The following is a 16,427-nucleotide window of genomic DNA, read 5'->3' on the forward strand; positions in this document are numbered from 1 at the left end:
CTTGAGAACATATTTCCACCAAAACTAGTTGAGGGTGTACTAAACAGATTTGTTTGACTAAGCCCAGGGGCAGTTTGGCCATGCACAGAAGAGGTCTGTGCAAATGGAGAACTTGCTGGTGTTAGCATAGATATATTTGACTGGAATAATGGGAAGGACTGAGTATTGGCAAAGCCCGGCCATTATTAAATGCAGATGAGGTTCCCTGTGATGATGTCAGGCCAAAGATAGATGGGGATCCAAAAGCTGATGTGCTGGAGTTGCCAAAAATAAAAGGGGAGGTACCAACTCCAAATGTTTGACAGTAGATCCAAATAAGAAGGATGTTGCTGGTGTTAATGGGAAAGAACCAAATGTATTCAACGTTCCAAAACGGAAAAACCAAACGTGGAGGACGAAGATCCAAACCCTGAGCTGTTAAAAACTGGGGAGGTTTTTGGAGCAAATGGATGGGAAGGTGTTGTGGATGAAAAAGGGGTAGCAGAGGAATGACGGAACGCAGGAGCAGTTGTCGAGCCAAAACTTGAGGAACCAAATCCAAGTGCGGTAGTAGACTGTCCAGCAGGGGCTGGCCCTCCTGGTTTTAATAAGAAAAAAATTAACGACAATGGATGTAACAAGTTTTGTAGGGATTCAAGATGTCAACAAGTGTCTGACATGAGTGCCTTCATCTCCTAACTGGTAGTCCTCCCATTTAAGTTCTTCGTGGCTTTTATCCTTCTAGACTGGCATGGCTGAAATAGATTCTAGTTTGCAGGTAGGCTGTGTACCAGTGACTCCATCTGTCTCAGGAGTTGATGAGTAGGGAGCTAATCTAGTTCCCCCTTGTAGCCCTCCTAAAGCAGACTGGCCAAAACCAGAGCCACTGAAAGTTGAGGTTGTAGTTTGTGCTCCTGCATAGGAGTTGCATGAAAGCAAAATATCAGTTACAGCCATAACGATTCCAAAACACTAAACATTATTAGCGCATTTTAGCTATAAATAATATATTAATTCCAGAAACCTGCCATCAGAGAACATGAAAGCAACTTACCGAAAGAAGCATTTTGAACTCCTGAGGATGATGTTCCAAATGGGGTACTTCCAAATACAGCAATTGACTGACCAAATGTTGGACTGGAACCAAGGTTCTAAAATTCGCTAGGTGCTAGTCGGGCGCTAGACCAGCGCCTAGGCCGCCTAGGCGAAAGCATGATAAAAAATAAGAAATTTGTGATTATGATTAAACAAAAAAAAATAGGAAAGGTGTTACAACTTTTAGTTAAGGAAAGGTGTTATAAATTTTAGTTATTGAGGAGTAGGATCATTTATAAGTCAATGGGTTGTCCATTAACTGGCCCACAATTAAAAAAATGGAGAGAAAGCTACCGTTTCTTTTTTATCAACCCTAGCTGCATACTGCCATTCCCATTCATTCCCTTCTAATTAGAAAGCCTCCTCACACCCTTCATCTGCCATCCGTTTCAAATCGTTCATCATGCTAGAATCTCATCATGGCTGTGGCTGTAGTTTCAAAAGTCGGAGCCCCTAACAGGTACAATTGTTCTTCCCACTGCTTCCCCACACTACCGCCTAGGCTGGCCGACTAGCACATTTTCGTTGCGGTCAGCAGGCGCCTAGCGCCTATGCATCCGCCTAGGTCGAATTTTAGAACACTGACTGGATCCAACAGTAAAATGATTTGAAGCACCGAAAGCAGGAGACGTTGAGGAACCAAAAACAAGAGTTGTCAAGGCAACAAAAGCAGGAGGTGTTGCACCAAAAGCAGGATTTGTCATCGTGCAAAAAGCAGAAGTTGTCGTCGCGTCGAAAGCTGGAGCTGTGGAACAAAATTCTGGAATGCTAGAAGTACCAAATGCCGAAGTACTTGATCCGAAAGGAGAAATCGACACACAAAACCCACAACTTGTGCTACCAAATGTAGGGCTTGCAGTAGAACCAAAGGCCGGACTGCTGGTAGCACCGAAGGAAGGTGTACTTGGAGCGCCAATTGCAAGAGTACTTGATGAACCAAATGCAGGCTGACTAGGAGCACCAAATGGTGTCGAGGAACCAAACAGATTGCTGCCAAAAGCTGGTTGTGTTTGTTGAAATGAGCTTCCAAATGGACTTGTTTGAGTTGCATTAGATCCAAAACAACCAAAACTCGGTTTCTGACCGAATACCCCAGAACCTATATTATCAACACAAAACATATTGCATAATAAGAAGACAATAGTTGAAAGAAAAGAAAAATTCAAAGCAACTTGGCATGAATCCCATTGTCTGCCAGATTCAAACCAATGCTCCTTTGACATAGTTGAAAGTGTCTACCATATAAAAAAAGGCTCTGGGACACGAATGGATTGGAAGGTGTTGTGAATGAAAAAATGGTAGCAGAGGAATGAGGGAATGCAGGTGCAGTCGCCGAGCCAAAACTTGAGGTACCAAATCCAAGTGCGGTAGTAGACTGTCCAGCAGGAGCTGGCCCTCCTTGTTTTAATAAGAAAAAATTTACCAACAATGGACGTAACAAGTTTTTTAGGGATTCAAGATGTCAACAAGTGTCTGACATGATTACCTTTATCTCCTAACTGGTAGTCCTCCCATCTAAGTTCTTCGTGGCTTTTATCCTCGTAGACTGGCTTGGCGGAAATAGATTCTAGTTTGCCGGTAGTCTGTGTACCAGTGGCTCCATCTGTCTCAGGAGTTGATGAGTAGAGAGCTAATCTAGTTCCCCCTCGTTGCCCTCCTAAAGCAGACTGGCCAAAACCAGAGCCGCCAAAAGTAGAGGTTGTAGTTTGTGCTCCTGCATAGGAGTTGCATGAAAGCAAAAGATCAGTTACAGCCATAACGATTCCAAAACACTAAAATTCATTAGCGCATTTGAGCTAAATAATATACTTAATTCCAGAAACCTGCCATCAAAGATCATGAAGCAACTTACTGAAAGAAGCATTTTGAACTCCTAAGGATGATGTTCCAAATGGGGTACTTCCAAATACAGCAGTTGATTGACGAAATGCTGGGCTGGATCCAACCGTAAAAGGAGTGCTTGAAACACCAAAAGCAGGACTTGTTGAGGAACAAAAAGCAGGACTTGTTGAGGAACCAAAAGCAAGAGGTGTTGAACCAAAAGAAAGAGGTGTCATCGTGCCAAAAGCAGGAGGTGTCGTCGCGACAAAAGCAGGAGATGTCGTCGAGCCAAAAACAGTAGTTGTCGTCGCGCCGAGAACAGGAGTTGTGGAACCAAAGGCTGGAGTGCTAGACGTACGAAATGCCGGAGTACTTGATCCGAAAAGAGAAGTCAACACACCAAACCCACCACTTGTGCTACCAAATGTAGGGCTGGCAGTATAACCAAAGGTTGGACTGCTGGTGACATCGAAGGCAGGTGTACTTGGAGCGCCAAATGCAGGACTACTTGATGAACCAAATGCAGGCTGACTAGGAGCACTAAATGGTGTTGAGGAACCAAACAGATTGCTGCCAAAAGCTGGTTGTGCTTGTTGAAATGAGCTTCCAAATGGACTTGTTTGAGTTGTATTAGATCCAAAACTCGGTTTCTGGCCGAATACACCAGAACCTATATTATCAACGCAAAACATATTGCATAATAAGAAGACGAGTTGAAAGAAAAGAAAAATTCAAAGCATCTTTTCATGAATCCCATCGTCTGCCAGATTCAAACCATCTCTGGATTGGGAATCATAAATCATTCCGAGTTTAAGAATTCCTCGATTTCAGATTTAGTGAGGGAATTGGAGTTATATCTGTTGTTGACATCATTAGTGATTTTACTTTCTTCTCTTTCCTTGCGGAACTCTTGTCCGCTTTTTGTAACTATTATATTTTAATCTTCTAATATAATATCATTTCTTGTATAAAAAAAAGTGTCTACCATATAAAAAAAGGTTCTGGGACACAAATGGATTGAAAGGTGTTGTGGATGAAAAAGGGGTAGCAGAGGAATGAGGGAATGCAGCAGCAGTTGCCGAGCCAAAACTTGAGGTACCAAATCCAAGTGCGGTAGTAGACTGTCCAGCAGGATCTGGCCCTCCTTGTTTTAATAAGAAAAAATTTATCAACAATGGACGTAACAAGTTTTTTAGGGATTCAAGATGTCAACAAGTGTCTGACATGAGTACCTTTATCTCCTAACTGGTAGTCCTCCCATCTAAGTTCTTCGTGGCTTTTATCCTCGTAGACTGGCTTGGCGGAAATAGATTCTAGTTTGCCGGTAGTCTGTGTACCAGTGGCTCCATCTGTCTCAGGAGTAGGAGTTGATGAGTAGGGAGCTAATCTAGTTCCCCCTCGTTGCCCTCCTAAAGCAGACTGGCCAAAACCAGAGCCGCCAAAAGTAGAGGTTGTAGTTTGTGCTCCTGCATAGGAGTTGCATGAAAGCAAAAGATCAGTTACAGCCATAACGATTCCAAAACACTAAAATTCATTAGCGCATTTGAGCTAAATAATATACTTAATTCCAGAAACCTGCCATCAAAGATCATGAAAGCAACTTACCGAAAGAAGCATTTTGAACTCCTAAGGATGATGTTCCAAATGGGGTACTTCCAAATACAGCAGTTGATTGACGAAATGCTGGGCTGGATCCAACCGTAAAAGGAGTACTTGAAGCACCAAAAGCAGGACTTGTTGAGGAACAAAAAGCAGGACTTGTTGAGGCACCAAAAGCAAGAGGTGTTGAACCAAAAGCAAGAGGTGTCATCGTGCCAAAAGCAGGAGGTGTCGTCGCGACAAAAGCAGGAGATGTCGTCGAGCCAAAAACAGTAGTTGCCGTCGCGCCGAGAACAGGAGTTGTGGAACCAAAGGCTGGAGTGCTAGACGTACGAAATGCCGGAGTACTTGATCTGAAAAGAGAAGTCGACACACCAAACCCACCACTTGTGCTACCAAATGTAGGGCTCGCAGTGGAACCAAAGGTTGGACTGCTGGTGACATTGAAGGCAGGTGTACTTGGAGCGCCAAATTCAGGTCTACTTGACGAACCAAATGGAGGTTGACTAGGAACACTAAATGGTGTTGAGGAACCAAACAGATTGCTGCCAAAAGCTGGTTGTGTTTGTTGAAATGAGCTTCCAAATGGACTTGTTTGAGTAGTATTAGATCCAAAACTCGGTTTCTGGCCGAATACCCCAGAACCTATATTATCAACGCAAAACATATTGCTTAATCAGAAGACGAATTGAAAGAAAAGAAAAATTCAAAGCATCTTGTCATGAATCCCATTGTCTGCCAGATTCAAACCATCTCTGGATTGGGAATCATAAATCATTCAGAGTTTAAGAATTCCTCGATTTCAGATTTAGTTAGGGAATTGGAGTTATAACTGTTGTTGACATGATTAGTGATTTTACTTTCTTCTCTTTCCTTGCAGAACTGTTGTCCGCTTTTTGTAACTATTTTATTTTAATCTTCTAATATAATATCATTTCTTGTATAAAAAAAATGTGTCTACCATATAAAAAAAGGTTCTGGGACACAAATGGATTGAAAGGTGTTGTGGATGAAAAAGGGGTAGCAGAGGAATGAGGGAATGCAGCAGCAGTCGCCGAGCCAAAACTTGAGGTACCAAATCCAAGTGCGGTAGTAGACTGTCCAGCAGGAGCTGGCCCTCCTTGTTTTAATAAGAAAAAATTTATCAACAATGGACGTAACAAGATTTTTAGGGATTCAAGATGTCAACAAGTGTCTGACATGAGTACCTTTATCTCCTAACTGGTAGTCCTCCCATCTAAGTTCTTCGTGGCTTTTATCCTCATAGACTGGCTTGGCTGAAATAGATTCTAGTTTTCCGGTAGTCTGTGTACCAGTGGCTCCATCTGTCTCAGGAGTTGATGAGTAGGGAGCTAATCTAGTTCCCCCTCGTTGCCCTCCTAAAACAGACTGGCCAAAACCATTGCCACCGAAAGTTGAGGTTGTAGTGTGTGCTCCTGCACAGGAGGTGCATGAAAGCAAAAGGTCAGTTACAACCATAACGATTCCAAAACACGAAACTTCATTAGCACATTTGAGCTAAATAATATGCTTAATTCCAGAAACCTGCCATCAGAGCACATGAAAGCACCTTACGAAAAGAAGCATTTTGAACTCCTAAGGATAATGTTCCAAATGGGATACTTCCAAATACAGCAGCTGATCGACCAAATGCTGGACTGGATCCAACAGTAAAAAGAGTACTTGACTCACCGAAAGCAGGAGTTGTTGAGGAACCAAAAGCAGAAGATGTTGAGGCACCAAAAGCAGGAGGTGTCGTCGCGACAAAAGCAGGAGATGTTGTCGAGCCAAAAACAGTAGTTGTCGTCGCCCCGAGAACAGGAATTGTGGAACCAAAGGCTGGAGTGCTAGACGTACCAAATGCCGGAGTACTTGATCCGAAAAGAGAAGTCGACACACCAAACCCACCAATTGTGCTACCAAATGTAGGGCTCGCAGTGGAAACAAAGGTTGGACTGCTGGTGACATCGAAGGCAGGTGTACTTGGAGAGCCAAATGCAGGACTACTTGATGAACCAAATCCAGGCTGACTAGGAGCACTAAATGGTGTTGAGGAACCAAACAGATTGCTGCCAAAAGCTGGTTGTGTTTGTTGAAATGAGCTTCCAAATGGATTTGTTTGAGTTTTATTAGATCCAAAACTCGGTTTCTGGCCGAATATCCCAGAACCTATATTATCAACGCAAAACATATTGCATAATAAGAAGACGAGTTGAATGAAAAGAAAAATTCAAAGCATCTTGTCATGAATCCCATTGTCTGCCAGATTCAAACCATCTCTGGATTGGTAATCATAAAACATTCAGAGTTTAAGAATCCCTCGATTTCAGATTTAGTGAGGGAATTGGAGTTATATCTGTTGTTGACATGATTAGTGATTTTACTTTCTTCTCTTCCCTTGCGGATCTCTTGTCTGCTTTTTGTAACTATTATATTTTAATCTTCTAATATAATATCATTTCTTGTATAAAAAAAAGTGTCTACCATATAAAAAAAGGTTCTGGGACACAAATGGATTGAAAGGTGTTGTGGATGAAAAAGGGGTGGCAGACGAATGAGGGAATGCAGCAGCAGTCGCCGAGCCAAAACTTGAGGTACCAAATCCAAGTGCGGTAGTAGACTGTCCAGCAGGAGCTGGCCTTCCTTGTTTTAATAAGAAAAAATTTATCGACAATGGACGTAACAAGTTTTTTAGGGATTCAAGATGTCAACAAGTGTCTGACATGAGTACCTTTATCTCCTAACTGGTAGTCCTCCCATCTAAGTTCTTCTTGGCTTTTATCCTCGTAGACTGGATTGGCTGAAATAGATTCTAGTTTGCCAGCAGGCTGTGTAGCAGTGGCTCCATCTGTCTCAGGAGTTGATGAGTAGGGAGCTAATCTAGTTCCCCCTCGTTGCCTACCTAAAACAGACTGGCCAAAACCAGTGCCACCGAAAGTTGAGGTTGTAGTGTGTGCTCCTGCATAGGAGTTGCATGAAAGCAGAAGATCAGTTACAACCATAACGATTCCAAAACTCTAAACTTCATTAGCACATTTGAGCTAAATAATATACTTAATTCCAGAAACCTGCCATCAGAGCACATGAAAGCAACTTACGAAAAGAAGCATTTTGAACTCCTAAGGATAATGTTCCAAATGGGATACTTCCAAATACAGCAGTTGATTGACCAAATGCTGGACTGGATCCAACAGCAAAAGGAGTACTTGACGCACCGAAAGCAGGAGTTTTTGAGGAACCAAAAGCAGGAGATGTTGAGGCACCAAAAGCAGGAGGTGTCGCACCAAAAGCAAGAGGTGTCGTCGCGCCAAAAGCAGGAGTTTTCGTCGCGCCAAAAGCAGGAGTTGTGGAACCAAATTCTGGAGTGCTAGAAGTACCAAATGCTGGAGTACTTGATCCAAAAGGAGAAGTCGACACACCAAACCCACCACTTGTGCTACCAAATGTAGGGCTTGCAGTAGAACCATAGGCCGGACTGCTGGTTGCACCGAAGGCAGGTGTACTTGGAGCGCCAAATGCAGGACTACTTGATGAACCAAATGCAGGCTGACTAGGAGCACCAAATGGTGTTGAGGAACCAAACAAATTGATGCCCAAAGCTGGTCGTCTTTGTTGAAATGAGCTTCCAAATGGACTTGTTTGAGTTGTATCAGATCCAAAACCACCAAAACTCGGTTTCTGACCGTATACCCCAGAACCTATATTATCAACACAAAACATATTGCATAATAAGAAGACAATAGTTGAAAGAAAAAAAAAATTCAAAGCATCTTGGCATGAATCCCATTGCCTGCCAGATTCAAACAACGCTTCTTTGACATAGTTGAAAGTGTCTATCACATAAAAATAGTCTCTGGGACACGAATTGAAACCCAGGTTACATAAAAATCAAAATGATTCTTCACAAATTTTGTGATTTATGCTAAATATGTGTTGAATCTATTGGAATATTACTATGATCACCTCACAATTTTTTCAACTATGATAATAAAAGAGAACTTTTAGATAAGATCAAAAAATCTACAGTATGTATGGCATGTTGATTTTCGAAACAAACACTTTTGTTGATACAAATTCAAACAGTTCCCATAGTAAGACATGGATTTGTTTGGTTGACTGAAATAAACACAGACCAGCATGGGGAAAATCATTAAAAAAAATAGCCCTAATATGTTAGGAAGGCACATGATCTACCACAAATTCAAATGTATACAATTTACATTCAATGTAATTTTAGGGCACTAAGGAAACATGTGCACGCAAAAGAAGATGCTGCCACAAAATATAGCATACATGACACAAGATTGATTCAAATTACAAACTCTTAACAAAGTGAAATGTTCGAAATGAATGACAACAATTGCACTGACATTGATGGTGATGTAGAATATGATTGGTCATTTGAATTATACAAGGTGAGGTGAGATGAACATGAGGTTAAAAAAATAAACATGCAAATAAGGAACACCCACACACCCACATATATATATATATATATATAATCACAAACGTATCGTTACAAATTCCTATGCAATAATTTTTACAATTGATGTGTTTCACAGAAGAATATTACACTTGAAGTTACTTGTAATTGTCAATTCAGTTATATTGCTCACTCGCAGTTGTGATTCATGTATTTAATACATACACTATTTTTACAAGATAAATTCTAAATTCATTGTTAGAATTTTCCATAATTTTAGCAAGTACGTTTTTAATCATTTACCACAAAGCAAACATCTATTGACGATGAAGTTCAAACTAAGAATAACGACTCCTTCAGCTTTCCATGTAATGAAACTAGATTTTGAATATTCTTAAAAACAATGGACTTAGATATTTTTAGCTAAAACAGGCCACAAGCAGAACATTCTCTGAGATGTACGAAGATTGCCTATAGCATATAAGGCAAAACTTGGAAGCAATTGGTCATGTCTACTCATATCCCATGAACTCATCTATTGAGAGAAATAATGACTAGGCGTCGACTCCTCCAACCTCAACCTCGTTTCCTTCCCCCTCCCACTAAATTTCTATTTACTCACTAAAATATGGGAGACACGACCATCACATATCAACAGGAACAAGACCAACTCATATCGCAGTGATCAATTAATGATATTGTTTTGTTTAGAAAATAAATCAATGTATTTAAAACCAAATCTATAAGCTGCTGAAACAATTTCATAGGTGGGTATTGATGCGCTTACCACCAAATGCAGAAATCGAGTTTCCAAAAGCCGAGCCTGAGGAAACACCAAATGCAGGGGTTGAACTTCCAAAAGCAGGTGACGAAGAAGCACCGAACATAGAAGTCGAACCTAAAGGAGAAGAAGATTGAGCACCAAATACACCAGTAGACATGCCCCCAAAGATGGAACCTCCGGTATGCGAACCAAAAGGGCTCGTGCTTCCAATGGGCTTAGGAGCAAAAGGATTGTCACTAGCATTACTATTCTCGCCAAAAGCTGGCTGTGACAAAAATGGACTGCTGGATGATTGTCCACAAGCTGTCAGAAGACCACAAAACTTAGCATGTGCAAGTATCAAACTGGAATTCAAATAATCTACAGTTTCATCTCGTAAAAACGCACAAAGAGTGCCAATATTTTAGGGATTCCCATATTTTCTTAAAATTTGTATCTTCCAAATTATTGAGGCCGGAATCATTCCATCAATTACTCTTTTTTTATCCTATTTATATTACACTTCTTTAACCTATGAATGAAGATAAATACTAGTTCCTTACCCATGTTTTCTCCACTCAAATCGCCATGGCATCAGAGCCACGGCTCTATACCTTCCATAACAAAATCAATTAGGGTTTGCAAAGGCGCAAAATAGCCGCAGAACCCTTCCACGATTTGGCGTTGTCGGTGATAGCCGCAGAACCGTACCCCACCGGTGGCGCAGTCGGCTGCAACGATGCACCAGAAACCCACCCAATAAGCCCAATACTCACTTTTTAGTGAAAACCGAGAGACGTAAAGGTGTCTGCAGTGCTGGGTTTTGAAAACCCAAACCATTGAAAAGCAAACACATAATTCGAGGGTTTTTTTTAAAAATAATATATATTTAAAACTTATTTATTAAAATATTACAGATTCTAAAAGTTTGTGAAAATATTACAATCCGGGCTTTCAAGTCCCGGATTCTAATTTTTTANAATTAAAAATAAGTATTATATATTAATTAGACATGCTTAATGGGTCGGTTCGACCAGGAACCAACCCGAAAAACCCAGAACCGGAACCAATTCTTCCATACCGGTTCCGGAATCGGTCCAAAACCATATTTAAATAGAATGGACCGATTCTATATTAAAAAACCGTCCAAAAACGGTTTCGGATCCGGTTCTGGAACTGGATCCGAAAATCCGAACTGAAACCGGATCTGGAACCGAAATTTTTTTGAATTTTTAAAAATAATAATAAAATAATAAAATAATTAAAAAAATATGGACATATCCGTTGGGCAACCGTTGCCCAATGGATATTTTTGAAATATTTGTAATTTGGCCCTAATTTGGGGCCAAATTGCAAATATTTTTCGAGTAAATTTGTAAATATTTTTTCCACCTCTACAAATATGTGCTTGTTTTTCATAATGTTTACCCAACAATCTCATTTTATATTTATTTGCAATCAATCTCGAATTTTTAATATTTTCAGCACAATTGTTATTTGTTATTATTCATTATATATACTTATTAAATATATTTTCAATGGCGTCGTCTTCAAACCGCAATTTAAGTTTTGGTGAAGATTTAGCAAACATTCTCGATTTTGAAGACTTCGAACCCAGTCATGAGGAAGAACATGTTGCGGAACTTCCCAACGAAGGTGGTGGGAATTTTCAATCATCATCATCCGCCGGAGGAAGCAATATTATGACGAGCACGACGACGGGCCGAGCAAAGCGAAGCAAATTTTGGGATCACATCGACATTGAAAAAAACCAGGTATGAGTTACTCTTTTATTGTGTGTAGAATTTGCAAAAATAGATATTCTTATAAAACGGGTGGTGGTTCCGGTGGTACCGGCACTTTGAAAAAACATTTAGTCAAGATACATAAGCTTGACCCTGATACTCAACAACCATTCGATAGGGAAAGAATTCAAGAACAAATTAATCCTTCATCTAGTAAATCTTTCACGATTACAAAAGAAATATCTCGAAAAGCTATCATTAAATTTGTTACGAAATGTTGTCAACCTTTTATAATAACTGAACAAGAAGGTTTTTTTGAATTTACTAGTACTATTCAACCTGTTTTTCACAATATTTCTAGATACATACTTAAGAAATATTGTTTTGATATGTATAAGGAATATTAAGAAACATTAATATCAAAATTTTCAAATATTTATTGNTTATTTTTTTAAAAAAAAAATAAGCATACGGTTTTTAAATTTTTAAAAGTAATTAATTTTCAATAATATTTAATCAAATTATTTTTTCATAAACTACATATTAAGATAAAATTATAATTAAAAATAAGTATTATATATTAATTAGACATGCTTAATGGGTCGGTTCGACCAGGAACCAACCCGAAAAACCCAGAACCGGAACCAATTCTTCCATACCGGTTCCGGAATCGGTCCAAAACCATATTTAAATAGAATGGACCGATTCTATATTAAAAAACCGTCCAAAAACGGTTTCGGATCCGGTTCTGGAACTGGATCCGAAAATCCGAACTGAAACCGGATCTGGAACCGAAATTTTTTTGAATTTTTAAAAATAATAATAAAATAATAAAATAATTAAAAAAATATGGACATATCCGTTGGGCAACCGTTGCCCAATGGATATTTTTGAAATATTTGTAATTTGGCCCTAATTTGGGGCCAAATTGCAAATATTTTTCGAGTAAATTTGTAAATATTTTTTCCACCTCTACAAATATGTGCTTGTTTTTCATAATGTTTACCCAACAATCTCATTTTATATTTATTTGCAATCAATCTCGAATTTTTAATATTTTCAGCACAATTGTTATTTGTTATTATTCATTATATATACTTATTAAATATATTTTCAATGGCGTCGTCTTCAAACCGCAATTTAAGTTTTGGTGAAGATTTAGCAAACATTCTCGATTTTGAAGACTTCGAACCCAGTCATGAGGAAGAACATGTTGCGGAACTTCCCAACGAAGGTGGTGGGAATTTTCAATCATCATCATCCGCCGGAGGAAGCAATATTATGACGAGCACGACGACGGGCCGAGCAAAGCGAAGCAAATTTTGGGATCACATCGACATTGAAAAAAACCAGGTATGAGTTACTCTTTTATTGTGTGTAGAATTTGCAAAAATAGATATTCTTATAAAACGGGTTGTGGTTCCGGTGGTACCGGCACTTTGAAAAAACATTTAGTCAAGATACATAAGCTTGACCCTGATACTCAACAACCATTCGATAGGGAAAGAATTCAAGAACAAATTAATCCTTCATCTAGTAAATCTTTCACGATTACAAAAGAAATATCTCGAAAAGCTATCATTAAATTTGTTACGAAATGTTGTCAACCTTTTATAATAACTGAACAAGAAGGTTTTTTTGAATTTACTAGTACTATTCAACCTGTTTTTCACAATATTTCTAGATACATACTTAAGAAATATTGTTTTGATATGTATAAGGAATATTAAGAAACATTAATATCAAAATTTTCAAATATTTATTGTAGAATTAGTTTAACAACTGATATTTGTACTAATTTGAAATATAAATCTTATCTTGTTGTTACATGTAATTGGATAGATGAAACTTGGACTATGCAAAAAAGAATTTTAGCGTCATATCATTTAGAATCGACACACAATTGGTAATAACGACAAATTACAATGAGATCCAAATTTATCTAAGTCAATATGTTGAAACTACAGAGAATTTTGAAGTTCTAGATTGGTGGAAAGTAAATTCTCAGTTGTATCCAATGTTAGCGGCAATTGCAAGAGATGTCATAGCCATTCAAAGTTCAAGTGTTGCTTCTGAATCAGCATTTTCAGTATGTGGAAGAATCATCGGTGAACAAATAACTAATTTAAAGCCAGAAACACTTAGCATGCTAACATGCCTATAAGATTGGTTTGCAGAAAAAAAATAATAGAACAGCTGGAGCGATCAACGAATTTAAAAGCTCAAGTTCAGACGAAGATCCTGAATATTCAAAATATATTTTAATAAATCGTGATGAATTTTAGATGTTCAATAGTAAAAATAAATGTTTAAGTTATTTTGTTATAGTTTTTTTTATGAATAATCATATTTATTTCCAATCTAAATACTAATAAAAAAATTGTCCATTAATATTATTAATTTTAATTATATATTAAAATATAATAAATTAGGGTTCGAAACCGGTCCGACCCGAACTGGAACTGGTTTATCAAAGACCGAACCGGTCTTGGGTTTGGATTGGTTCCAAGGATTTCAAATTAGAACCGGAACCGGTTAGGAACCAGTTCTGAACTCAGCAGACACAGAACCGATAGGAATCGGTCCGAAACCAGTTCGATGTTACCAATAAGCATGCCTAATATTAATTATTAAATTACCATCCGAGGCTTGGAATAAACTTGAGTTAAGAAAAAGAGACATTTAAATCTTAGAATAATGATCAATATAAGGTTTATCTATGAAACTTTTACAAAACATAAAAGGATTTAACAAAGTTCTACTAAATAAATTAAACAACAGAGGATTTTACCCAAGTCCATCTCACAAACATAAATTCAAAAAAAAAANCATCTATTACATTATGTTTTAACCAAAAATCTTTATATTAAATAAAAAATTCCAAAACTCAAATAAATCTTTTGTTATATCATTAAAACTAGTATTTAACACGTGTGATGCATGAGATGATATTATTAAAAATTAGTTAAAAATGAATAGATATTTAAATTGAAAAAAATAATATAATTACAAAAATAAAAATAAAACTATTTTTTCGTTAATTTAAAAAACTTTCTTAAATACAACGCATGTCGATTAATTTTTTTGGCTAATAATCATTATCATATATCAAAATTTTAGATTGTGTTAGCCTAAGGCAATGACACGATGCTTATCGTGTTTAGTGTATTGATGTCGACCACCAACCTTAATACATATTTAATTCTTTAATTTTCGATAAACTATATATTATTATTTTTTAACATGTGATACAAAATATTTTTAAATCACATTCAATAAAATTAATGAGAAATACTTTTTAAAAAATTTAATAATTTCTTCTAAATCCACATTCACAAACAATTTTGTGACATGACACATGTTTGAAACATTTGAATGATAACAATAATTGTTTCATCAATGTTTTTATCCAAATGGGTTGTGATTTTATATACAAAATCTCTTCATAATATACACAAAAATGTATTATTTCGAAAGAAAAATGAAACATGTGATCATAAGTAAATTATGTATAAATCAGAAAATTTATTTTATTAATATTTTGTAGAGCCCAAAATCAGTACACGTAAAACCCATACATTTATTTAATTGTTAAATCATTTATTTAATTTTTAAAATGATTTTTGAGATGCATGTTTTATGAAAATGCATTATTTTAAAATATTTATGTTTATGTGATGCACGTTAAAATATTTCCTTAAGTTTCATGTTTCAGGTGATTATCCGATGCGGGATCGAGGAAAAGAGACCGCCGACGAGTTTGACAATTTTAAAACGTGGTATTTTATTTTAAGTTAAGGATGGGGCATTTTAAATGATTCACTAAGTTTTAGTATTTTAAAAGCCTAAATTATTTATTTAAGTGATTTTAGAATTTTAAAACTTTTAGAGTTGAGCAATTATGCATTTTATTTTAATTAAGGGATATTAATAAAGTTAGTGCTTGACTACCATTTAATTAGTGGTTAATTTATAATTAAGAAAATTTTTATTCCCTAAATTACTAAACACACGCACACACACACCACTAACACACACATATACACGCTAAACACACCACACACACATACACATTTCAATTACACATTTTTAATTGTAAAACTTAGGGTTCTAAAGGGAGAGCAGCCGCCCCATTCCCTTCAGCATTCCAGCAAATTTTCGTGAGTTTTATTTCAAGAAAATCGTGTCACGTTCGTCCCGGATCAACCCTCGCTCTGTTTCCCGCTTCGTTGTCGTCGTTTGGTAACATTAAAGATTTAAAAGCATGTATATTCTTTCGTTTATGCATCGATCTCGTCATATTATGTGTTGTGTTGTTTATTATGTGTGAATATCTGTAATGTCCGAGATTTGAATTATCGTAATCCAGAATGATTTGTTGATAATCAAGGTAATAGACGGACCACTCCGAGACCAGAATTGGAAAGGCAAGAGTTGGACATAGGTGAGCTACAGTAGGTATCGCGCACATGCGCGGCGGAAATGCGCGCAAGGCCATTGCCGAGGCAGAGAACCTCGCGCATATGCGCGAGAAGAGGGCGCGCATATGCGCGAGCTGGTGGACTGGAATTATCCGGAGGCCGTAGGTCTCGCGCATATGCGCGAGAAGAAGACGCTCATATGCGCGAGCAGACGAGAAGCTATTCGCGCACATGCGCGGCAGAAATGCGCGCATATGCGCGCAAGGCCATTGCCGAGGCAGAGAACCTCGGGCATATGCGCGAGAAGAGGGCGCGCATATGCGCGAGCTGGTGGACTGGAATTATCCGGAGGCCGTAGGTCTCGCGCATATGCGCGAGAAGAAGACGCGCATATGCGCGAGCAGACGAGAAGCTATTCGCGCACATGCGCGGCAGAAATGCGCGCATATGCGCGCAAGGCCATTGCCGAGGCAGAGAACCTCGGGCATATGCGCGAGAAGAGGGCGCGCATATGCGCGAGCTGGTGGACTGGAATTATCCGGAGGCCGTAGGTCTCGCGCATATGCGCGAGAAGAAGACGC

The 16,427-nt window shown here is 38.2% G+C and overlaps 1 protein-coding gene across 12 annotated transcripts; it reads right to left on the reverse strand.

Moving 5' to 3' along the window:
- Positions 1–583: 583 nt before the first annotated feature.
- Positions 584–10,530, reverse strand: LOC140987943 (uncharacterized). 12 transcript variants are annotated; one of them, XM_073456719.1, is made up of 16 exons: positions 10,244–10,530; positions 9,705–10,004; positions 7,563–8,192; positions 7,226–7,453; positions 6,040–6,663; positions 5,703–5,930; positions 5,456–5,614; positions 4,501–5,139; positions 4,128–4,361; positions 3,881–4,039; positions 2,927–3,565; positions 2,561–2,788; positions 2,314–2,472; positions 1,369–2,173; positions 1,034–1,179; positions 584–893 (listed from the first exon to the last, which is right to left on the reverse strand). In XM_073456719.1, exons 1-14 carry the CDS (start codon positions 10,245–10,247, stop codon positions 1,617–1,619), a joined length of 4,788 nt encoding a protein of 1,595 aa, XP_073312820.1. In that variant the 5' UTR covers positions 10,248–10,530; the 3' UTR covers positions 584–893; positions 1,034–1,179; positions 1,369–1,616. The 12 variants fall into 12 exon arrangements, with proteins under 12 accessions (XP_073312820.1, XP_073312824.1, XP_073312825.1 ...); XM_073456723.1 differs by having other exon boundaries at positions 1,034–2,173; positions 7,593–8,192; XM_073456724.1 differs by having other exon boundaries at positions 1,034–2,173; positions 6,187–6,663.
- Positions 10,531–16,427: the final 5,897 nt, after the last annotated feature.

The sequence above is a fragment of the Primulina huaijiensis genome, chromosome 11 (assembly GCF_012295235.1).
Source record: "Primulina huaijiensis isolate GDHJ02 chromosome 11, ASM1229523v2, whole genome shotgun sequence".
Taxonomy (NCBI): Eukaryota; Viridiplantae; Streptophyta; class Magnoliopsida; order Lamiales; family Gesneriaceae; genus Primulina; species Primulina huaijiensis.